Below are 26,499 nucleotides of genomic sequence, written 5' to 3'. Positions count from 1 at the left end.
CCAGGTTGAACTTCAGCAAAACTCAAGGATGTCAGAGAAAGAGAGTGTGTGAGTGTGAGTGTGTGTGTGTGTGTGTGTGTGATGAAGACTTTCAGTGAAGGAAAGGGATAAAAAAGGTACAATTCCACTTGTGTTTTTTTCCATCACTGCGTATTTTTAAAGTTGAAGGCAGCTTATCATTTGTCCTAAGAAGCCATTTCAGTTTGTATAATAGCCTTCTTCAGACAAATTATCATCTGGCTATTCTTATATTTCATCACTTTTTCCATCCAAAAGCATCTATATAACTTTTGACTTAGCATTACGTAGAGACAAATGTAGAACTAGCAAGAAAATTATTTCAAACACATGAACACTATTCATCAGCATGATTACAGCTTAGCTATGATTCACTGTCAGAATGAACCATGAGTTTTTCTTCTGAATATTTACAGATTCTTATTTAAGTAAGGTGCTTTGAAGACCTAAACACCTGAATAAAAATTCACCTGTTTGTAGGTTTTTAGAAACAACTATGTGGAAATAGAAAATGAATTATATTGCATAACAAATACTGTTAGACTAGCTTGGGAGAGGTTATTTCATTTTCACAAAAACAGTTAACTACTGAAACTTAAACAAATAAAGGGTTTAAGAAACTGCATAATCGATTTTAGTAATGATCACAACTCAAGTACTACCATGTAAAGTGTTAACTCCTGAGAACACTGGAAAGTTCTACTCAAAATATCCAGCTCTATTCAGGGTAATAACAAATCATGATCTGATGCTACAACTAGGCATACAGCATGCAGTGCATCATTTATTAAAAATCAGCACTCATTAAACTTTCAGGAGCAACATAACCAGGTTCTTAAACATTTAGAGAAGTATGTATAACAAAAACTCCAAGTAAGATGAGATCTTCAAGTACGCTAGTGAACACCATCAAATGTCTGTCAGCCCAAAATACTGCATTTTAACCTGCTTCAACTCGTAAAGTTTTCACACAAAGGAGTACCTAGAAGTATAGTTTATATCATTTTGTTTCCCAAAATTGTAAAGATAAATATTTTACAACTACTGAAAATATTTTGTACTCATCTCTAACTAGTCAAGGGTAAATGGAGAAAACCTTATATTACCTTGTACCATATGAAATTGCTGTTTTTGTAGGTCTAAATTAAAACACTGTATTTAAAAAAATAAGTTTTATTCAATCAAAATATGCATCAGGAGCATGAATAGTTTTCTTCCAACAGAATATTAAAGGTTTAACTTTTATAAAATTCATCATTTGTTAGGCTGTATAAATTGTTCACATCTTCCAGTTACTTCATCTCAATTGGGGAATGGATTGTTTCTTAGAAAAAGCTCCAAATGATAAAGACAGTAGTCCATGGAATAAAGGTCCAGTGACTAAAATGGACATGACAAAATTTCATAGCCCAAGTCACTTAACTTTTGCTTTAGTAGCTTCTGACATGTGAGGTCGAGTCCTTGTCTTAAAAGTGTAGTTTCTTGTGTGTTACCCAAAGGACATTGTTTTTAAATCACATTTTTCATGCATAATTTAAATTTCTTGACAATATGCTGCTGCCATCATTGTTTCATTGGGTTTAAATAATAGTAATTATTTATCTCCTTCGTAGATCACCACACAATCTTCAGAATTTTTTTTGGTTGCAATGATAATGGTGGCAACATATTAGGGAGCTTTTCCAGCCTCCAACGATTGTATAAATTGTCATTAGTTGTCAAACAGTATACTTTTTTTTTTTTTGGCCACAGGTTAGAAACTGCTCCAAAAATGGATTTCTGCTGTTTTGAATCTTAATGAGCACACCTCCAACTGTCTCCATTCTTGATCATCCCTCAAGAGGGTACTCTCAGGTCCATTTTTATACTTTCCCCCAGTCACAGTGGGAGCTCCTTAAGTCTTCTGCAAGGCTTCAAATTGTTGTTTGCGAGTTAGATTTCACTTTGGCTCTTAATTGATCTTTGTTTAAAATGGATTTGGATCTCCCCTAAGGTTCATTTTTGAAATTTAGATCCTTAGAACAAGATTTTTCAAACCACCACTGAGTAGTTCTTTTACTAGCAGAGCCCTCTAAGGCCAAATGGATGTTTCTACCTTCCTCATTTGCAATATGTCCCAGTTCAAAATTATACAAAAAGTATTCACAATTCTTCTGTGGATACTATAGTATTCCTCTGGAAAACAATAAACAATAACAAAACAACTCAATATCAAAGAAAAGTAGGAGCATAATACTATCATAATTCTAAATAGCACAACTGGGACATACGTTACGCCAACTTTACTAATTGCAGTCAATTTTCAACTGATCTAATATTAGCAATTTCATGTGGTACCATCCACAAGTTAATCAACAATACTTACTGAGAATTTACTATATGCTAAGATCTGTCTTGTATATATACAAACAGATATCCTGAAAACTCACTTGAAAATATGAAACTCATTAATTCCAAAGACCCTAGTGGAGGAGGAATCTGGTGTCATACTATTATTTTTTTAATCCATAAAAATGTATGCTTTTCCCCATGTTACAGTTACATATATTATGTTGTGAAGACGTGTTAAGTGGATCCTTGATAAACTTTTTGAACTAAATCTTTAATATGGTACAACCAAAGTTGAGCACTGAAATACACGTATTTCAATGATTCTATTCAAAAGTTAAAACTTGCCTACATTTATTATATATTATTTTGAAGTTTCAAGAGGCTTTTATGTTTGTGATAAATAACAACAACTAACATTTATTTATAAATGCTTCTAAAGCACCCCCATATACATTATTCTCACTTAAGACAGCAAGCAAAGACAATAAAAAATTTGCTCTAGTATGAGTGAATTATTAATAAAAACTAAGTAAATAATGTTTTTGTGTATGCATTTAAAAAAATAATGTAAAACATTAAAATCCTGTGTCAATGAACTTTCGCAATACACAGGAAAATAAACCCACTTTAGTTAATGCCTATGATTAAGCATCACTGCCCACTGCAGATGGACCGAAAGTTTCTCTAGTACGCATTAACTGGACATCCTTGTCAGCCATACAGGTATCACAGCCCCATACTGCAGATGCTTCTGCAGTTAAGAGGCCATAAGCTGTTTCAGTCATTCCAGTACAGATCCGATGAAACCATTTCTGACAAGAGGCCTCACATAAGATGGCATCCTGATCATCGTTCACCTCGTTTGTACAAATTCCACAAGGATACACTGGGTCAGAAGATGAATGGCCATGACGGTTTGGGTGAAGAGAAGATTTATTGCTTTTTTCAGTGCTGCAAGCATCTGCTGCACCTCTTGGTTGTCGTGGCTTATTCTGCGTCCCATTTGCATGGTTATTGTTTGTGGCTTCAGTGCTACTTGAACGGCTATTCTCTTGATTTACTGCATTGTTTCGATTAACATTTTTTAATTCAATATTACTCTGATTCACTGTGTCATCCATATTCAAGTGAGGTGGATGAGCAGAGGAATTTTGATTAGTGTTTTTGGTTGCTCCTTGAGTAAAGTCTTGTTTTGGGGGAGGTGCTTTTGCTTGACCAAAAGTGTTTGGGGGAGGAATAAAAGAATGATTAGATTCTAATGGAGAAGTAAAATTTGAATTATTTCCAGGAACAAAATTAGATGCCAAATCAGGGTTAGAAACTTGGCTAGCGTTCTGTGGAGGAATCTGATTGAAATTTTCAGCAGGACTTTGTCTAAAATGTTGATTAGGCATGTTGACATTCTGACTTAGTGCATTATTATAAGATGGGTTACCGAAACTTGAATTATCATGTGGCCCAAAAGTAAAAGCATGAGGTCGATTAAAACCCATGCCCAGAGGATTCTGAGGAAATGGGTGTGGCTGGTTCCTGAGTGAGTAAGGACCACAGTATGGGGAAGACATTCTTGGGGGAACATGAGGTGGCATTCTGAATGTACTATAGCCTCCAAAGCCAGGATAACCAGGGCCAAGATATGGATTTGATGAAGGTAGTGGTTTATAGGAAATAGTATTATAGTTGTCATCAAATGGATTAGCAGCCACTAGATGGTCAGAGTTTGGATTCGGTGGTGGAGCATACTCAGACAATGGAGGAAAAGAAGGTCCCTGAAATGAGAATGTAAAGTAAAATACATGTTTTTGATCAAATATGTTATTAAAATTGTCCTGTTACCTTAATACCTGTGAACCCAGTATTAGTCAAATTTCTCTTGCAGTGTTGTTACAAACATTTATTATTATCTTCACTTGACCTTTCAGTTATGACTAATGTTTACATTTAATTATACTTGCTGACAAAAATATTTAGATTTCATTTATGAAAGAAAATAAAGTATGATTTTCTGAGCTCAAATCCATTGTAACTTCAAACCCCAAAAGTATTTAACTTTCAAAAGAAACTTCATTATCCTAATTTTCATTTAATATGCTTACCTATAACTCTGGAATCTTTCACTTAAATACTAAAGCAGTCTAACCTAAAACACCTTTCATACACCAAATAGTCACAAAATTAAATAATAACAATCAGAATCTAAGTTTTTCCCCTAGCTTAACTTCAGGGAGATACAATTAAAGTATTCCCAAAACATTAAGCTCTGGGCCTCAAACTGAAAAAATAAACTGCCAGTTTTAGTCACACTGCAAGTTTAACAGATGGTGGTCAAAATGATCAAAAGATCAGTAATCTGTACACACAAACTTACTAGTAGCATTTATTATAAAAAGACTGCTTCAAATTTATAAAGAATAAAACCGTAAGAGCCTGTATGTATAACTGCTTGTTATAATCGAAAGTTACAACAAAGGCCTCCATCATGATTGCTTCATGATATGCACATAATACTAAATTACTATTATAGTTGAACAATTACTTCAGGTTAAAATTGTTACTATATATTTTTAAATCTTTTAATAGAACTACAGGCATTCGTGCCCTTGAAAAACTTTTACATTAGATTTAAGAACAAGCATTTTAATTTTAATTTTTTTTTGAGACACAGTCTCACACTGTCACCAACGCTGAAGGGCAGTGGTGCGATCTCAGCTCATTGCAACCTCTACCTTCCAGGTTCAAGCAATTCTCATGCCTCAGCCTCCTGAATAGCTGGGATTATAGGAGTGTGCCACCACACCTGGCTAATTTTATATTTTTAGTAGAGAGGGGCTTTCCCCATGTTGGCCAGTCTGGTCTCAAACTCCTAGCCTCAAGTAATTCACCCACCTTGGCCTCCCAAAGTGCTGGGATTATAGGTGTGAGCCACCACGCCCAGCCTCTTTAAGAACAAGCATTTTAATTTGCCCACACTTCCTTTCTGCGATATCTACTCTATGCCAATAGTCCGACAATAGCCACTAGTTACAGACTTAAACAACAAAAAAAGAGTACAGCCGGGCACGGTTGTAATTATGCTTGTAATCCTAGCACTTTGGGAGGCTGAGGCGGGCGGATCACAAGGTGAAGAGATTGAGACCATCCTGACCAACATGGTGAGACCCTGTCTCTACCAAAAATACAAAAATTAGCTGGGCATGGTGGCGCTTGCCTTTAGTAATCCCAGCTACTTGGGAGGCTGAGTCAGGAGAACTGCTTAAACCTGGAAGGCGGAGGCTGCAGTGAGCCGAGACACCCCACTACACTCCAGCCTGGCAACAGAGCAAGAATCTACCTCAAAAAAAAGAAAGTACCATCACTTGAATGATTGATTGAAAGTACAATGAATGATTGAAAGTACAATCACTTGAATAGAAAACAAAACTTATGACCAAGTTTAAATTTACCTCATCAGCCTGATCATACTAGCAAAGAAAAACTGTTATTAAAGAAAATGTCAGTTTACCTGTGTATTTGCTTTGCGTTTTTTCTTATCTGGGCTTCCTAGTTGTACACCTGGTCCTCCTAACCCATCCAGTCCACTATCACCACCTAAAAAAAAAATTCAGATAATATTTCCCACTTGTAAGTAAAGTTATTTTATATCTCACAGTAATATCTATTGTATTTACCTGTTAATGTTTTCTGTTTTTGTTAGACAAGAGAAATACTAAGCTTTCATTATCTTTATTTTTCAAAAAAGTCTTTCCCATAGTTTCAGCCAGATATAGCCATTCATCCGTGCTCCCATGTTTATTATTCTTTCAGTGAAAAAGCAAAGTCTCTCTCTCACTCTAAAACCTTTAGTAATCTGGTTCCCTGTCTCAGAGGCCACCACTATTACTAGTTTCTGGTCTACCTTTCCAAAGATAATCTAGATATATTCAAGTATAATAATTTTTTTTGGCAGAAAGAACACAAATGCTTTCTTACTTGGAGATCATTCCATATCACTCTATTTAGAACTTCTTTATTCTCTAATAACTGAGTAGTATTCTACAGCGTGATACACTATGATTCATTAAACTAGTCCCCCCCATATTGATGAGAGTTTAAGTTGTTTCCAACAAAAATCCATGTATAAATGCCTTCAGAGAGATTTACAAGTAGTTCCTAGAACCAGAATTATGGCATCAAAGGTATATGTGTTTTAATTCTTAAAGATATTGTTAAAAATGCAACAATGTTTCCAAATATTGCTTTCTCAACAGTATATGATCAAGGAAAGCAAAAGCTTGACTACCAATTTAAGAGGTTAAAGAAAGTTTATGAAACGAATTTTTTCAGCTTTAAGAAACATTTTATTATGGAGAATTCTGAACATATACAACATACAGAGAAGAATAAAATTAACCCCATATGCCTATCAGCCAGCCCTAATAACCATCAATTCATGTTCAATCTTGTGTTTTCAACACCACCTTCACCTCTCTCCATCCAGTACTACTTTGAAGAAAATTTCAGACATCATTTTATTGGTAAATATTTCAGAATGTATTTCTAAAAACTAGGAACTGAAAAAAAGTACAATGCCATTCTAGCCACTATAGAAATTAACAATAATCCTTCATATTATTTCATACCCAATCCAAATATCTCATAATATCTGTATGGTTTGTTTAGATTGGGATCCAAATATGGTCAATAGATTACAACTGGTTTGACATGTCTTTTAATTGATATACTTCCCTCCATCACTTTTTTTTCCTTGCAATGTATTAACTGAAAGAACCAGATTGATTATTGTTCCAATTATTAAGCTATCGTCTTTTAGCTCCAACCCCTCTTAGTGACACTGGGACTGGGACTTTGCAAACTACATTTTTCTTTTGCTGGGGTCTTCCAACAGGAGCTCTAGAGGGATACCTGAAGGCCAGGGGAGGTGATAGGGAATTGCTGCTTCTCCTGTCTGCTTAGTCTTCTTATCTCTATCATCCCAACAGGCCTTCTATCTGGCAATGGTAGTTCATCCCACTCCCCAAACCAGCTTCAACATGTTCTCTCAAAGGTATTAATACCAGCTGGGCAGCACCTCAATCTCTAAGTCTGAGTCCAAGCTCTATCTCTTCCAATCCTCTAGGTTCTCATAACCCCAACTTCTTTTCTTTGTTAACTAAGTCCCAGATGTGGAAGTTGCTTCCGGCAGTTACTGTCCACGCTACCTCACTTTTCGCTTTTTTGGTTTTTCAACACCTGTTTAATTCCTTATATAAAATTATATTACAAACTATATTACATTCAATTGCAGGTGTGATTTATGTTTTCAAGCCTGGAATGTTCGATATATCTGGATTTTGCTTATTATATTTGCTGACAGACATAGTTTAACATGTTCCTTATTTGCTACAAATTGATATTGGGTCTAGACCAGTGATCCCGAACCTTTTTGACACTAGGGACCAGTGGTGGGGGATGGGAGGTGGGGATGGTTGTGGAATGAAACTGTTCCACCTCAGATCATCAGGCATTAGATTCCCATAAGGAACGCACAATCTCGATCCCTCGCATGCACGGTCCACAACAGGGTTCACCCTCCTATGAGAATCTAATGCTGCTGCTGATCTGTCAGGAGGCGGAGCTCAGGCAGTAATGCTCGCTCACCAGCCACTCGCCTCTTGCTGTGTGGCCTGGCTCCTAGCAGGGCATGGACTAGCACCAGTCCATGGCTCAGGGGTTGGGGATCCCTGGTCTAGACTATAGGCTTGATCAGATTCAGATTTCTGTTTTTTGCCTTGCAAAAAAGCAATGTCCACTTAAACAGAAGCAGAGGGAACACTTCCTAACTCATTCTATTGGGCCAATATTACTTTGATACCAAAGCCAAAAACATCACAAGGGAAAAAAAACTACAAACCAACATCTCTTAAGAATACAGATGTGGCCGAGTATGGTGGCTCATGCCTATAATCCCAACACTTTAAGAGGCTGAGGCGGGGGATTGCTTGAGCTGAAGAGTTTGAGACCAGCCTGGAAAACACAGTGAGATTCCATCTCTGCATTAAAATTAAAATTAAAAAAAAAATTAGCCAGGTATGGTGGCACACGCCTGTGGTCCCAGCTACTAAGGAGGCTGAGGTGGGAGGATCTCTTGAGCTCAGGAGTTGGAGGCTGCAGTGAGCTGTGAACATGCCAGTGCACTCCATCCTGGGCAACAAAGCAAGACCCCATCTAAAAGAACACAGATGCAAAAATTCTCAACAAAATACTAGCAAAACAAATGCAGCAGAATATTCAAAGGATAATACATCACGACAAAGTGGGATTTTTCCCAGAAATGGAAGGTTGATTTAGTATATTAAATCAATTTAATATGCCATATTGATAGAATGAAAAGAAATACACATGATCATTTCAACAGAAGCAGAAAAGCATTTGACAAAAATCTAATAGTAAGGAGGGTCCAAGACGGCTGATTAGAAGAAGCTGCAGGCCAGGCACAGTAGCTCACGCTGGTAATCCCAACACTTTGGGTGGCCGAGGCGGGCAGATCACTTGAGGTCAGGAGTTCGAGACCAGCCTGGCAAATACAGCAAAACCCCGTCTCTACTAAAAATACAAAAATTAGCCAGCTGTAATGGCAGGCGCCTATAATCCCAGCTACTTGGGAGGCCTAAAGCGAGGAGAATTGCTTGAATCTGGGATGCAGAGGTTCCAGTAGGCTGAGATCGCACCACTGCACTCTAGCCTGGGCAACAGAGCAAGACTCTGTCTTAAAAACAAAACAAAAAAACAAAACAAAAAAAACCATGTGGTCCATGGCTCTCAGGGAGAAGAATGAAAATGGTGAGTGAATAAAGCACCTTCAACTGAAATATCCAGGTTCTCACATTGGGACTGACCAAGTGAATAACTTGACCCACAGAGAATGAAGAAAAATGGGGTAGGGCAACTGCCCACCCAGGAGCAGCACAGAGCCAAAAAAAAGGCCCCACCTCCAGTCAAGGGAAGCAGTGGTGATTGTGTGACCCCATCCAGGAAACAATGCTTCTCCCACGGATCTTTGCAACTCATGGATCAGGAGATCCCCTTGTGAGCCCATGCCACCAGGGCCTTGGGTCCAATAAACAGAGCTATGCATGCACAGTCTCAGGAGAGCAGCCACTCAGGCACACACAGAGACCCAGGAGTTTTACATACTCCAGCCCCAGAAATCCCTGCAAAGATGAAAAAGAATCCTGCAAGGCAGGAGATCCACCCATACATTGCCTAGGAAGGGGGCTGAATCCAGGGAGCCAAGCAGCATTGTTCTGCAGGCCGCACTTCCATGGCACCTCCCAAGTTAAGATCCATTGACTTGGAATTCCAGCCAGCCAGCAGCAACAGACTGGAGACTGGCTGAGACAGAGCAAGTTCCTGGGAAAGGGGTGGCCACCATCTCTGCAGTTCAGTTGACTCAGCTGTTCTAGCCTGCTGGCTCTGGGGAGTCCAGGCAGTCTGGACAAAGGGGAGTCCTCTACAATGCAGCACAGCTGCTGTGCCAGCTCATGGCCAGACTACTTCCTTAAGTGGGACCCTGATCCATCCCTTCTCACAGAGCAGGGCCTCCCTGTGGGAATTTCCAGGCAGGGTTATACAGTCAGAACTGTGATCTCTCCCCAGGATGGAGCCCATGGGGAAAGCGGCAGCTGCTATCTCTGCAGTTCAGTCAACTCAGTGTTTCCTGCCTGCTGGCTCTGAAGAGTCTAGGCAGTCTGGACAAAGAAGGATTCCCCCAGTGCAGCACACTTGCTCTATCAAAAAGCAGCCAGATTGCTTCTTTTTTTTTTTTTCTGAGAAGGAGTCTTACTCCATTGCCCAGGCTGGAGTGCAGTGGCGTGGCCTTGGCTCACTGCAATCTCTGCCTCCTGGGCTCAAGCAATCCTCCCCCCTCAGCCTCCTGATTGGCTGGAATTACAGGCACTTGCCACCACCACCACTTGCCACCACCATTAATTTTGTTTTGTTTTTTCTAGTACAGATGGGGTTTTGCCATGTTGGCCAGGCTGGTCTCAAACTCCTGATCTCAAGTGATCCAACCACCTCGGCCTCCCAAAGTACTGGGATTACAGGTGTGAGCTACCGTGCCCAGCCCCTAGACAGTGGTGAAACCTCTGAACAGGAGTCTCCAGACACCTCCTACAGGAGCACTCAAGCCAGCAACAGGTCAGGACTGCCCTGAGATGGAGCTGCTAGAGGAAGGAGCAGGCTGCCACCTTTGCTGTTACACAGCCTTCACTGGTAATATCTCCAAGTACAGGAAAAATTGAGGCAACTAGGGTCAGGAGCAGACCCCCAGCAAACTGCAGCAGTCCTACAGAAGAGTGGCCTGAATGTTAAAAGAAAAACAAACAGAAGCAATGACAACAACAATATCAACAAAAAGACGTCACAAAAAACCCATCCAAGGTCAGCAACCTCAAAGATCAAAGGTAGATAAGCCCAAAAAGATGAAAAAGAATCAACACAAAAATGCTGAAAACTCAAAAAAAAACTGCCTCTTCTCCTCCTAATGATCACAACACTTCTCCAGCAAGGGCACTGAACAGGGCTGAGGCAGCTGGGCGTGGTGGCTCAAGCCTGTAATCTCAGCACTTTGGGAGGCCAAGGTGGGCGGATTATGAAGTCAGGAGATTGAGACCATCCTGGCTGACACAGTGAAACCCCGTCTCTACTAAAAATACAAAAAAAATTATCCGGGGGTGGTGGCGGGCACCTGTAGTCCCTGTTACTCGGGAGGCTGAGGCGGGAGAATGGCATGAACCCAGGAGGTGGAGCTTGCAGTGAGCTGAGATTGCACCACTGCACTCCAGTCTGGGTAACAGGGTGAGACTCTGTCAAAAAAAAAAAAAAAAAAAGAATTGGGCTGAGGCTGAGATTGGCTGAATTGACAGAAGTAGATGCCAGAAGATCAGTAATAATGAATTTCACTGAGCTAAAGAAGCATGCTGTAACCCAATGCAAAGAAGGTTAAGAATCATGATAAAACAATACAGGTGCTGATAACCAGAACAGCCAGTTTAAAGAGGAATATAACTGACCTGATGGAGCTGAAAAACACAACATGACAACCTCATGATGCAATCACAAGTATCAACAGCAGAATAGACCAAGTGAAGGAAAGAATCTCAGAGCTCAAAGATAATCATTCTGAAATAAGAGAGGCAGACAAGAAGAGAGAAAAAGGAATGAACTAAATCTCCAAGGAATATGGAATTATGTAGAGAATAAATCTACAACTCATTGGTGTCCCTGAAAAAGAGGGGGAGAATCGAACCAAGCTGGAAAACATACTTCTGGATATTATCCAGGAGAACATCCTCAACCTAGCAAGACAGGCCAACATTCAAAGTCAGGAAATCCAGAGAACCCCAGTAAAATACTGCATAAGAGATCAACACCAAGACACATAATCATCAGATTCTCCGAGGTCAAAATGAAAAAAAAAAATGTTATGGGCCACCAGAGAGAAAGGCCAGGTCACCCACAAAGGGAAACCAATCAGACTAACAGTAGACCTCTCAGCAGAAACCCTACAAGCCACAAGGGATTGGGGGCCAATGTTCAACATTCTGAAAGAAAAAATTCCCAACCAAGCATTTCATATCCAACCAAACTAAGCTTTTAAGCAAAAGAGGAATAAGATCGTTTTCAGATAAGCAAATGCTGAGGGAATTTGTCACCACTGGGTGGTGGTGCCTTGCAAGAGCTCTTAAAGGAAGCACTAAATATGGAAAGGAAAAACTGTTACTAGGCAGTACAAAAACACTGAGGCACATGACCAATGACACTATGAAGCAACCATATAAACAAGCCTGCAAATTAACGAGCTAACATCATGATGACAGGATCAAATTCACATATAACAATATTAATCTTAAATATAAATGGAGTAAATGCCCCAATTAAAAGACACAGAATGGCAAGCTGGATAAAGAGTTAAGACCCATCGTTATGTTGTCTTTGAGAGATGCATCTCACGTGCAAAGACACACATAGGCTCAAAATAAAAGGATGGAGGAAAATTTATCAAGCAAATGAAAAACAGAAAAAAGCAGGGGTTGCAATACTAGTTTCTGTCAAAACAGACTTTAAACCAACAGAGATCAAAAAAGGGCATTACATAATGGTAAAAAGTTCAATTCAACAAGAATAGCTAACTATCCTAAATACATCTGCACCCAACACAGGAGCACCCAGATTCATACAGCAAGTTCTTAGAGACACACAAAGAGACTCAGACTCCCACAAAATAACATTGGGAGACTTTAACATTTTACTGACAATATTAGACAGATCATCGAGACAGAAAATTAACAAAGATATTCAGGACCTGTACTCAGCTCTGGGTCAAGATGACCTGATAGACATATACAGAATTTTCCACCCAAAAACAGTAAGATTTACATTCTTTTCATCACCACATGGCACTTACTCTAAAATTGATCACAATCGGAAGTAAAATACTCCTTGGCAAATGCAAAAGAACTGAAATCATAACAGTCTCTCAGACCACAGCGCAATCAAATTAGAACTCAAAACTAAGAAATTCACTGAAAACCACACAAGTACATGAAAACTGAACAAGTGCTCCTGAATGACTCCTGGGTAAATAATGAAATTAACACAGAAATCAAGAAGTTCTTTGAAACTAATGAGAAGAGATAACATACCAGAATCTCTGGGATGCAGCTAAAGCAGTGTTAAGAGGGACATTTATAGCACTAAATGCCCACATCAAAAAGCTAGAAATATCTCAAGTTAACAAGCTAATATCACAACTAAAAGAACTAGAGAACCAAGGGCAAATAAACCCCAAAGCTAGCAGAAGAAAAGAAATAAGCAAAATCAGAGCAGAACTGAAGGAGACAGAGACACAAAAAACCCTTAAAAAAATAAATAAATCCAGGTTGGTAATTTGAAAAAATAAAATAGACTGCTAGCTAGACTAATAAAGAAGAAAAAAGAATCAAATAGATACAATCAGAAATGAAAAGGGGGATATCACCACTGATCTCACAGAAATACAATACAGAAATACAACCATCAGAGAATATTATAAGCACCTCTATGCACATATACTAAAAAAAAAAAAAACTGGAATAAATAAATTCCTAGGCACATACGCCCTTCCAAGACTGAACCAGGAAGAAACTGAATTGAAGAATAGTAACAAGTTCTGAAATTAAGGCAGTAATAAATAGCCTACCAACCCAAAGAAGCCCAGGACCAGATAGATTTTCAGCTGAATTCTACCAGAGGTACAACTGAAACTGTTCTAAAGAAATGAAAAGAAGGGACTCCTCCCTAACTCATTTTTATGAGGCTAGCACCATCCTGATAACAAAACCCAGCAGAGATACAGCAAAAAGAGAAAACTTCAGGCCAATATTCCTGATGAACATTGATGCAGAAACCCTCAATAAAATACTGGCAAACCAAATCCAGCAGCACATCAAAAAGCTTACCCACCATGATCATTTTGGCTTACTCGCTGAGAATGCAAGCTTGATTCAACAGATGCAAATCAATAAATATAATTAATAAACAGAACTAAGACAAAAAACACATGATTATCTCAGTAGATGCAGAACAGGCCTTCAATAAAATTTAACACCACTTCATGTTGAACACTCAGTAAACTAGGTATTGAACAAATATACCTAAAAATAATAATAACCATAAATGACAAACCCACAGCCAATTATCATACTGAATGGACAAAAGCTGGAAGCATTCTGCTTGAAAACTGGCACAAGACAAGGATGGCAGAAGGGGAAGCAGGCACCTTCTTCACAAAGTGGCAGGAGAAAGAAGAGGGAGCAAAGGAGGAACTTGCCAAACACTTATAAAACCATCAGATCTCCTGAGAACTCACCTGTATCACAATAATAGCATGGGGGAAACCACCCCCATAATCCAATTGCTTCCCACCAGCTTCCTCCCTTAATACCTGGGGTTTACAGTTTAAGATGAGATTTGCATAGGGACACAAAGCTAAACCATACACCTTCCTTACACCTTGTATAAAAACTAACTCAGGATGGATTAAGACTTAAATGTAAACCCAAAATGATAAAAACCCTAAAAGAAAATCTAGGCAATATCATTCAGAACACAGGCAAGGGCAAAGATTTCATGGTGAAAACTCCAAAAGCAATTGCAACAAATGCAAAAATTGACAAACGGGATCTAAACTACAGAGCTTCTACACAGCAAAAGAAACTATCATCAGAGTGAACAGACAACCTACAGAATGAGGAAAATTTTTGCCTTCTGACAAAGGTCTAATATCCAGAGTCTACAAGGAACTTAAACAAATTTACAAGAAACAAACGACCAACCCCATTAGAAAGTGGGCAAAGGACATGAACAGATACTTCTCAAAAAATGACATTTATGTAGCCAACAAACATGAAAAAAAGCTCAACATCACTGATCATTAGAGATATACATATCAAAACCACAATGAGATACCATCTCACATCAGTCAGAATGGCGATTATAAAAGTCAAGAAGCAACAGATGCTGGCGAGGTTGCAGAGAGAAAGGAACGTGTTTACACTGTTGATGGGAGAATAAATTAGTTCAGCCACTGTGGAAGACAATGTGGTGATTCCTCAAAGATCTAGAGGCAGAAATATCATTGGACCCAGCAATCCCTTTCCTGGATATAGACCCAAATGAATATAAATTATTCTGCTATAAAAATACATCCACACTGGCTGAGTGTGGTGGCTCATGCCTGTAATCCCAGCACTTTGGGAGGATGAGGCAGGTGGATCACCTGAGGTCAGGAGTTCAAGACAAACCTGGCTAACATGGTGAAACCCTGTCTTTACAAAAATACAAAAATTAACTGGGCACGATGGTGGGTGCCTGTAATCCCAGCTACGCAGGAGGCTGAGGTGGAAGAATCACTTGAACCTGGGAGGCAGAGGTTGCAGTAAGCTGAGATTGTGCCATTGCACTCCAGCCTGAGTGACAGAGCAAGACTCCATCTCAAAAGAAAAAAAAAAATCCACGCATATGTTCACTGCAGCACTATTCACAACAAAGACATGGAATCAATCCAAATGCTCATCAATGATAAAGAAAATGTGGTCTATACACACCATGGAATACTATACAGTCAAAAAAGGGAATGAGAACATGTCCTTGGCAGAGACACGGATGGAGCTGTAAGCTGTCACCCTCAGCAAACTAATGCAAAAAGAAAACAAACAAACAAAAAAAACACTGCATGTTCTCACTTACAAGTGGGAGTGGAACAATGAGAACACATGGATACATTGCGGGGAACAACACACACTGGGGCCTGTCAGAGGGGGAGCCGGAGGGAGAACATCATGACCTTGGATTAGCCAAGTTTCTTAATCATAACACCAAAGCACAAGAAACAAAAGAAAAAAACATAAATTGCACTTCATCAAAATTAAAAACTTTCGGTGAAAGTTTTTCATCAAAGAACACTATCACAAAAGTGAAAAGACAACCTACACAATGGGAGAAAATAATAAGACTCTGATAAGAGTCTAGTATCCAGAATATATGAATAATTCTTACAACTCAAAGAAAACAGCCTAACTGAAAAACGGCCAAAGGTTTTGTTTTTGTTTTGTTCTTTTTTTTTTCCCAAAGGTATCTTTTATTTCAATGTGGTGTTTGGTTGGTTACATGAATAAATTCTTTTTTTTTTTTGAGAGGGAGACTTGTTCTGTCGCCCAAGCTGGAGTGCAGTGGCACAATCTCAGTTCACTGCAACCTCCGCCTCCCAGATTCAAGCGATTCTCCTGCCCTAGCCTCGTGAGTAGCTGGGATTATAGGTGTGCACCACCACGCCCAGCTAATTTTTGTATTTTCAGTAGAGATGCGGTTTTACCACGTTAGTCAGGCTGGTCTCGAACTCCCAACCTTGTGATCGGCCTGCCTCAGCCTCCCAAAGTGTTGGGATTACAGACGGGAGCCACCATGCCCAGCCACGAATAAATTCTTTAGTGGAGATTTCTGAGATTTTGGTGCACCTATCACCCGAGCCATGAACACCGTACCTGACGTGTAGTCTTTTATCCCTCACCCAGCCAAAGATTTTGACAGACATTTCTCCGAATATATACAAATGGCCAAGAAACACATGAAAAGATGTTCAGCACCAATAGTCATTATAAAAAATGCAAATTAAAACCACAATGAGATAACACTGGATGGTTGTCATCAAAAAGACAAATAATAACAAGCATTGGCAAAGATATGGAGAAACTGGAACTCTCATACTTTGCAGGCGGGAATGTAAAATGGTACAGCCACCGTGGAAAAGTTTGGCAGTTCCTTAAAAACGTAAAACATAAAGTTACCATATGATCCAGCAATTCCTCTCCTAGGTATATATCCAAGACAACTGAAAATTTCTTTGCACAAAAACTTGTACAACGTTTTTAGCAGTATTATTTGTAATAGCCAAAAAAGTAGAAACAACCCAAATGTCCATTAACGAGTGAATGGATATACAAAATGGTATATCTATACAATGAAACATTACTCAGCTATAAAAAGGAATGAAGTATTGATACATGCTACAACATGGATGAACCTTGAAAATGTTATGCTAAGTAAAAGAAGCCAGACACAAAAAGCCACATGTTGCATGATTCCATTTATAGGAAATGTCCAGAATCAGAAAATCTTTAGAGACAAAAAACAGATTAGTAGTTGCCAGCCCACTAGGAAAGGGAGGGAATTGGTAGTTACATGGTATCTTTCTGAGGCAATGGAAAGTAATACAGAATTAGAAAGTGGTGGGTAAAGTCCTCTAAAGCTTTGACTGCTCAGAGCTCCTCTGCTCCTAGTGGCCAGAACAGAGACGTGGAGCAGCTCTGCAGCCCAGGGGTTCTGGTGGCCATGCATGTCCCGGGGCCATGCAAGGCACAAGTGTGGCAAAAGACAGAAACAAAGAAAGTAGTGACTTTTTAGTACCGTACTAAAAACCACTGAAATGTATACTCTAAGATAGTTTAAATGGTGAATTTTACATCATATGAATTTTATCTGGATTAAAAATAAATTTTAAAACCATTTATAATCTCTCAGTCTGTAGTTCAAAAATCAGAAATTGGGCGGGGTTCTCTGCTCAGGATATCAGGGTATCAGTAGGGTGAGTTCTTGTCTTGAGGCTCTGAGGGAAATCTGCTTACAAGTTCATCATTCTTGTCTGTAGCCAACTTCAGTTTCCTGTGGTTATAGGATTAACATTCTGCTTTCCTTGTTGGCTGTCAGCTCTTATCTCCTAGAGACCACCCACATTCCTTGATTCATGACTCTTTCTGCTTTCAATGTGTATCAAATCCTTGTGCTTCAAGTCTCTGATTTCTTCTTCTTGAACCAGCCATAGAGAACCCTTTGCTCTTAGAAGGTTCATGTAATTAGATCAGGTCCACCCAGTTAATCTCCCTATCTCACGGTGAACTGTGCCATATGATATAGCCCAATCAAGGGATTAAAATCCATCAAATTCACAGTACTGAGCATTACACAGGGAGGTACACTAGCAGGATGGGACATCTTGGTGGTCATCTTAGAATTCTTTCCCTACATAAACCACCACTGATAATCAAAGCCTAGGTCCACTGATTTACCAGAGGATGCAAAATGGTCATATTTTCATTCACTTTCATTTACCTTACTGAAGGGGGCCAGCCCCTCCACACCTGTGGGCATTTCTCGTCAGGTGGGACAAGAGACTGAGAAAAGAAATAAGCCACAGAGACAAAGTATAGAGAAAGAACAGTGGGCCCAGGGGACCGGTGCTCAGAATACAAAAGACCCGCACCAGCACCGGTCTCTGAGTTCCCTCAGTATTTATTGATTACTGTTTTCACTATCTCAGCAAGGGGAATGCGGCAGGAGAACAGGGTGACAGTGGGAAGAAGGTCAGGAAGAAAACATGTGAGCAACGGAATCTATGTCACAAATAAGTTCAAGGGAAGGTATTATGCCTGGATGTGCACGTGGGCCAGATTTATGCTTTTCTCTACCCAAACATCTCAGTGGAGTAAAGAGTAACAGAGCAGCATTGCTGCCAACACATCTCGCCTCCCGCCACAGGGCGGTTTTTCTCCTATTCTAGAATAGAACAAATGTACAATCAGGTTTTATACTGAAACATTCAGTTCCCAGGGGCAGGCAGGAGACAGAGGCCTTCCTCTTTTACTAGTCTTCCAAAACAGACCCTTCACGGGTGTCGGGCTGGAGGACGGTCAGTTCTTTCCCGTCCCACGAGGCCATATCTCAGAATATCTCAGTGGGGGGAAACCTTGGACAATACCCGGCTTTCCTGGGCAGAGGTCCCTGGGGCTTTCCGCAGTGCATTGTGCCCCTGGTTACTCAAGAATGGAGAATGGCGAAGACTTTACCCAGCATACTGCCTGTAAACATACTGTTAACAAGGCACATCCTGCACAGCCCTAGATCCCTTAAACTTTGCTTCCATACAATACATGTTTCTGTGAGCTCAAGGTTGGGGCAAAGTTACAGATTAACAGCATCTCAGGGCAAAACAATTGTTCAGGGTACAGGTCAAAATGGAGTTTCTTATGTCTTCCTTTTCTACACAGTCACAGTAACAGTCTGATCTTTCTTTTCCCTACATCTTACCATGTATAAACTTTCATTTCTCTATAATGTATATTCAAAAATCGTATGTATTTTGGACAGGCACAGTGGCTCATGCCTGTAATCCTAGCACTTTGGGAGGCAGAGGCGGGCAGATCAGGAGTTCGAGACTAGCTGGACCAATATGCTGAAACTCCATCTCTACTAAAAATAAAATTAGCCAGGCTGGTGGCGGGCACCTGTAGTTCCAGCTACTTGGGAGGGTGAGGCATGAGAATCGCTTGAACCCAGGAGGCAGTGCTTGCAGAGCAAGACTCCATCTCAAAAAAAAAAAATCATATTTATTTCCTTTTCCATGTATGTCCTTTGCCATTTTTTTTCTTTTCTTGAGATGGAGTCTCACTCTGTCACCAGGCTGGAGTGCAGTGGCACGTCTTGGCTCACTGCAACCTCCAACTCCTTGGTTCTTCTCCTGCTTTAGCCTCCCAAGTAGCTGGGATTATAGGCACGCGCCACCACGCCCAGTTAATTTTTGTATTTTTAGTAGAGACAGGGTTCTACCATGTTGGCCAAGCTAGTCTCGAACTCCTGACCTCGTGATCCGCCTGCCTCGGCCTCCCAAAGTGCTGGGATTACAGGTGTGAGCCACCGCGTCTGGCTTTTATGGTCAACTTTTATTTTTGATTCGGGGAGTACCTGTGCAGGTATGTTACCTGGGTATATTGTATGATGCTGAGGTTTGGGGTATGAAATGATCCTATCACCCAGGTGCTGAGCAGTTTTTCAAACCCTGCCCCTAATTGCACTGCCCCTCAGTAGTCCCCAGGGTCTACTGTTACCATCTTTATGTCCATGAGTAACCAATGTTTAGCTCCCACTTACAAGTGAGAACATGCAGTATTTGATTTTCTCTTCCTATGTTAATTTGCTTAGGATAACAGCCTCCAGCTGCATTCATATTGCTACCAAAAAAAAACAAAACAAAACCATGATTTCATTCCTTTTTTATGGTTGTTTATATTCCATGGTGTATATGTACCACCATAGTCTTTATCCAGTCCACCACTGATGGGCACCTAGGTTGATTCCATGTTGTTGCGACTGTGAATAGTGGTGCTATGTACATGCAATTATGTATCTTTTTAGTAGAACAATTTGTTTTCTTTGGGGTATATATCCAGTAATGGCATAGCTGGGTTGAACAATAGTTCTGTTTTAATTTATTTGAGAAATCTCCAAACTGCTTTCCACAGTGACTAATTTATATTCTCACCAACAGTCTATGTGCATTCCCTTTTCTCCACAGGCCTTATCAACATCTGGTTTTGATGTTTTTTTGTTTTGTTTTTTGAGACAAGGTCTCACTCTATTGCCCAGGATGGAGTGCAGTGGCATGATCACAGCTCACTACAGCCTTGCCCTCCTGGGGTGAGGTGATCCTCCCACCTCAGCCTACCAGGTAACTAAGACTACAGGTGTGGGCTGCCATGTCCAGCTAATATTTTGTATTTTGAGTAGAGACAGGGTTTTGCCATGCTGTCCAGACTGATCTCGAACTCGTGGGCTCAAGCAATCCACCCACCTCAGCCTCCCAAAGTGCTGGGATTACAGGCATGAACCACCCATGCCCGGCCATTCTTTGACTTTTTAAAAACAGCCATTCTGACTGATGTGAGATGGTATCTTACTGTGGTTTTGATTTGCATTTCTCTGATGATTAGTGATGATGAATATTGCTTCATGTTTCTTGGCCACTTACATGGCTTCTTTTGAGAAATACCTATTCATGTCTTCGGCCCACCTTTTTTCTTTTCTTTGAGACAGGATCTGGCTCTGTCACCCAGGCTGGGTGCAGGGGTGTGAGGACAGCTAACTGCAGCCTCAAACTCCTGGGCTCAAGAGATTCTCCTGCCTCAGCTGCCTGCGTATGTGGGACCACAAGCATGTGCCACAATACCTGGCTAATTTCTGTGTTTTTTATAGAGACAGGGTCTTTGTTGCCCAAGCTGGTCTCAAACTCCTTTTGCCCATTTTTAATGGGGTTGTTTTTGGCTTGTTCAATGGTTTAAGTTCCTTATAAATTCTGGATATTAGACCTTTGTCAGATGCAGAGTTTGTGAATATATTCTCCCATTCTGTAGGTTGTCTGTTTGCTCTGTTGTTTCTTTTGCTATGCAGAAGCTCTCTAGTTTAATTAGCTCCTACTTGTCAATTTTTGTTTTTGTTACAATTGCTTTCAAGACGTTGTCATATATTCTTTCACAAGACTGATGTCCAGAATGGTGTTTCCTAGGTATTTTAGGATTGTTATAGTTTGAGGCTTTAGATTTAAATCTATAATCCATCTTAATTATTGTACATGGTGATAAGTATGGGTCCATTTTCATTCTTCTACATATGGCTAGCCAGCTATCCCAGCACCATTTACTGAGCCTTTCACCATTGCTTGTTTTTCTCAATTTTGTCAAAGATCAGATGGCTGCAAGTATGTGGCTTTATTTCTAGGTTCTCTATTCTATTCTACTGGTCTAAATGTCTGTTTTCGTACAAGTACCATGCTGTTTTTGATACTGTAGCCTTATATTTGAAGTAACGTGATGCCTCCAACTTTGTTCTTTTTGTTTAGGATTGATTTGGCTATTTGGACTCTTTTTCAGTTCCATATGAATTTTAACACAGTTTTTTCCAATTCTGTGAAAAATTCCATTGTAGTTTAATAGAAATAGTGTTGAATGTGTAGACTGCTTTGAGCAGTGTGGCTATTTTAATGATATTGATTCCTTCAATTCATGAGCATGGAATGTTTTTCCATTTGTTTGTGTCATCTGTGGTTTATTTTATCAGTGTTTTCTAGTTCTCCTTGTAGAGATATTTTACCTCAATGGTCAGACGTATTTCCTAGGTTGTGTGTGTGTATGTCTGTGTGTAAATAGGATTGCTTTCTTGATGTGGCTCTCAGCTTGTATATTACTGGTATATCGAAATGGTACTGGTTTTTGAACGTTGATTTTGTATCCTGAAATCTTGCTAAAATTGTTTACAAATTATAATAGCCTTTTGGTGGAGTCCTTAGCATGCTCTAAGTACAGAATCATATTATCAGCAAAGAGAAATAGTTTGGCTTCTTTTCCTAATTGGATGCCTTTTATTTCTTTCTCTTGCCTGAATGCTCTAACACTTCCAGTACTGTGTTGAACAGGAGTCATGAGAGTGGGTATTCTTGTCTTTTTCCAGTTCTCAAGGGGAATTCCAGTTTCTGCCTATTCAATAGTATGATGTTGGCTATGGGTTTGTCATAGAGGGCTCTTATTATTTGGAGGTATGTTCCTTCGATGCCTAGTTTGCTGAGAGTTTTTATCATGATAGGATGTTGGATTTTATCAAAAGCTTTTCTCATGTTTATTAAGATGATTATATGATTTTTATGTTTAATTCTGTTCATGTGGGGAATCACACTTATTGGTTTATGTTGAACCAACCTTGCATCCCAGGACTGAAACCTACTTAATCATGGTGAATTAACCTTTGGATGTGCTATGAATTTGGTTTGCTAGTATTTTGTTGAGTATGTTTACATCTATGTTCATCAGGGATACTGGCCTGTAGTTTTCTTTTTTTCGTTGTGTCCTTGCCAGGTTTTGGTATTGGAATGATGCCGGCTTCATAGAATGAGTAAGGAAGGAGTTCCTCCTCCTCAATTTTTTAGAATAGTAGTATAACTGGTACCAGTTGTTCTCTTTTAGAATTTCTGGTAGAATTCAGCTATAAATTCATCTGATCCCAGCGTGTATGTTCGTTTCATTGATACTTTGTATAGATTTTGGTGTCTCAATTTGTTCAATTCAGCTCTGATTTTAGTTATTTCATTTCTCCTGCTAGCCTTCAGGTTAGTTTGTTCTTGTTTTTCTAGTTCTTCTAGGTGTGATGTTAGATCATTAATTTGAGATCTTTCTAACTCTTTGAGGTGGTGTTCAGAGCTACATATGTTCCTTTTAATACTGCTGTCACTGCATCCCAGATATTTTGGTATGTTGTGCCTCTGTTTTCATTTGTTTCAAAGAATTTTTTAAATTTCCACCTTGATTTCATTACCCAAATGTCATTTCATTACCCAAAAGTCATTCAAGAGCAAGTTGTTCAATATCCATGCAATTGTGTGATTTTGAGAGATCTTCTTGGTACTTCTTTCTACATTTATTCCACTGTGGTCCAAGAGTACGGTTGGTATGATTTCGATTTTTTTTTAATTTACTGAGACTTGCTTTACAGCCAAGCATGTGGTCAATCTTAGAGTAAGTTCATGTGCAGATGAGAAGAATGTATATTCTGTGGTTGATGGACAGTGGCTGTGCCTGCCATTGGGGTCCTGTAGACATACCTACCACTCCACAGCAGGCACTCCAATCTCTAGCCTAAGACTGAAATGTCTATATAGCCACACTGCCAGGTCACCAAGGAATTCCTGATTTTGTACACACCCAGATTTAAAATGGCATGCTACTCTCAGGGTCTAGGAATATGTCTGCAGCTCTTCCCAGTGTTTTTCCCTCACAGTGTCTGCAAGATTTTCCCCAAGTTAGCTCCAGGGCTTGGGAGAAACAAAGTGCTTTCCCTCCACCTGGGTTGCCCAGATCCCCAGTGGAAAGGTGAGTCAGCAAGTTGGGCTCTCTACCTCTCTCACATACTTAGGCCTCACTCACTTTTATCAACTGGATGCCATTATAGGAGCTGTTTGCCAGTGTTCTCCTCTCTGGGATTGAGGGTATCCTTCACAATTCCATTGGATACTCATTTTCCTTTTTGAATTAAAGCTCACAGAGTTGATCTTCATGTACTATCTTGCTATTTCCAGGTGGCTGAGGCATGCCAAAAGCCTCTAATCTGCCATCTTGGAGAAAAAGGAGCCTGCTTTTGTTTTTAAGAAACATTTTTTTCAAATTTTACTCTGATTTATCAAAAATATCTAAACTAGCCATTTTCAATCTTCGCTGAATGTTAGAATCACTTGGGAGCTAATATTCCTTGCCATTTTTCTACTGAGTGTTTGATCCTCTTCTTAGTGATTTATAGAAGCTCTTCATATACTAAAAAAAAAATACTGAACATATTTAAACTGTAAATACTTTTGTCAAGTTATTATGTTTTGATTTCTTGTTATAAAATTTTAAACATATTTAAAATTTTAGATTTTTACATTTATAAAAATGTGAAGATAGTAAAGAGAATTTGCACATACGCTGTATGTACCCAGTTTCCTCTATAAGGCTATCTAGAATTTAAAAAAATAATTTTATGTAATAAAATGCATCAATATTTTATTTTTTTAATTCTGGGCTTTGTCTTATGCTTATGTCTCATTTTTAGAGAATAAAAAATAATTCAGGTTTTTTTACTAATATTTTTATGGCTTAATTTTTTTAATTTTAGTTTTTAATTGCAGTAAAACACATATAGTTTACCATCTTAAAGTATACAGTTCAGTGGTATTAAGTATATTCACATTACTGCACAACCAACCTCCAGAATGTCTTCATCTTGTAAAACTGAAACTATATCCATTGAGCACCATCTCCCCATTTTCCCCTTCTCCACCCCTATGATCCCCATCAACTTCCCCATCCCCTGGGATTCCCATCTACTTTCAGCTTTTATGAATTTGACTACTGTAGATCTTTTACACAAGTAGAATCATCCAATACTTGTCTTTCTGTGACTGACTTATTTCATTAAGCATAATGTTCTCAAGGTACTATAGCATGTGTCAGAATTTCCTTCCTTTTTGTGGCTGAATAATAATCCACATATAGTACGTACATACTACATTCTGTTTATCCATTTATCTGTAGATGGATACCTCAGTTGTTTCTACCTTTTAGCTACTGTGACTAATGTTAATAACAAACATGTTATAATACCTCTTTGAGACTCTATTCTCAACTCTTTCGGATATATACACAGAAGTGAAATTGTTGGATAGTTTATCCTATGATATGGTGTGGCTGTGTCCCTACCCAAATCTCACCTTGAATTCCCATGTGAGAGGTAACTGAATCATGAGGGCAGGTCTTTCCTATGCTGTTTTTATGATAGTGAATAAGTCTCATGAGATCTGATGGTTTTAAAAACAGAGTTTCCCTGCACATGCTCTCTCTTTGCTTGCCACCATCCACGTAAGATGTGACTTGCTCCTCCCTTGCATTCCACATGATTGTGAGGCCCCTCTAGCCACGTGGAACTGTAAGTCCATTAAACCTCTTTTTATTTATAAATCATCCCGTCTTGGGTATGTCTTTATCAGCAGTGTGAAATCATCCAGTATTTGTCTTTCTGTGACTGGACTAATACATCCTATTTTTAATTTTTTAAGGAACCATCAAGCTGTTTTTTTCAAACTATGGCCATATTTTTATGTTATATCTTTACTCCATTTGGAATTTATTTTGGGATAACGTGAGATAAAAAACAATATTACTTTGTTCCAGATGGCTAGCCACAACAGGGAATACTATTCCATTTATTAGAAGTCTTCCTGTGTCCCTCAATAGGGTTTTTAAAGAGTTTTTATCTATATATTCAATATAATCTCCATCAAAATTCCAATGGCATTTTCCACAAAAAAAGAAAAAAAAATTCAAAAATTCATATGGAATCACAAAAGTTTCTGAATAGCCTAAGCAATCTTGAGAAATAAGTGAACAAAAAATCACTTCCTGATTTCATACTACATTACAAAGCTGCAGTAATATTGGCATAAAAACACACACATTCACCATGGAACACAATAAAGAGTCCAGAAATAAACCAACAAATACATTATTAATATGTGGCAAGGGTACCAAGAGTACAAAAAGGGGAAAGGATAGTCTAGTCCCTCCAACAAATGGTGCTGGAAAAACTGAACATCCACATGCAGATGAATGAAACTAGATGCCTATCTTATAACTACTCATAAAAATTAACTTTAAATGGACTAAAGATTTAAATGTAAGACCTGAAATTGTAACACTCCTGGAAGAAAACAGGGGAAAAAACTTCCCTGACATTGGTCTTGGCAATGATTTTTGGGATATGACCAAAAGCACAAGCAACAAAAGCAGAAATAAACAAGTGGGAATACCTCAAACTAAAAAGCTTCTGCACAGAAAAGAAAACAAAATGAAAAGGCAGCCTACAAAAATGGGAGAAAATATTTGCAAATTATATTCCTCTTAAGGAGTTAATACCAAAAGTATATAGGTACTCATCCAAAAGCAAAAACAATGCTTAATCAATGGAGAAAGGACCTAAATATACATTTTTCCAAAGAATACATAAAAATGGCCAACAGGTACCTGAAAAGGTGCTCAACATCACTACTCATCAGGGAAATCAAATCAAAACCACAATGAGAAATAACCTCACAGTTGTTAGGATGTTATTATCAAAAAGACAAAGAAAAAAAAAAAAAAAGCCAGGTGTGGTAGCTAATGTCTGTAATCCCAGCACATTGGGAGGCCAAGGTAGGAGGATCACTTGAGGTCAGGAGTTCAA

The 26,499-nt window shown here is 39.1% G+C and overlaps 1 protein-coding gene across 1 annotated transcript in view; it reads right to left on the bottom strand.

The window, feature by feature from the left end:
* Positions 1 to 755: 755 nt before the first annotated feature.
* Positions 756 to 26,499, bottom strand: part of PYGO1 (pygopus family PHD finger 1) — a 41,902-nt gene continuing 16,158 nt past the window's right edge. The window contains exons 2-3 of the mRNA XM_011940541.1: positions 5,852 to 5,937; positions 756 to 4,118 (exon numbers count right to left, since the gene is read on the bottom strand). Of these exons, the coding sequence (XP_011795931.1) occupies positions 2,994 to 4,118; positions 5,852 to 5,937 (1,211 nt within the window). The 3' untranslated portion in view covers positions 756 to 2,993. The remainder of the gene's footprint in view (positions 4,119 to 5,851; positions 5,938 to 26,499) is intronic.

The sequence above is a fragment of the Colobus angolensis genome, unplaced genomic scaffold (genome assembly GCF_000951035.1).
Source record: "Colobus angolensis palliatus isolate OR3802 unplaced genomic scaffold, Cang.pa_1.0 Scaffold19, whole genome shotgun sequence".
Taxonomy (NCBI): domain Eukaryota; kingdom Metazoa; phylum Chordata; class Mammalia; order Primates; family Cercopithecidae; genus Colobus; species Colobus angolensis.
Note: the sequence above shows the minus strand (reverse complement) of the source record. Positions and strands in the feature narration are given on the sequence as shown.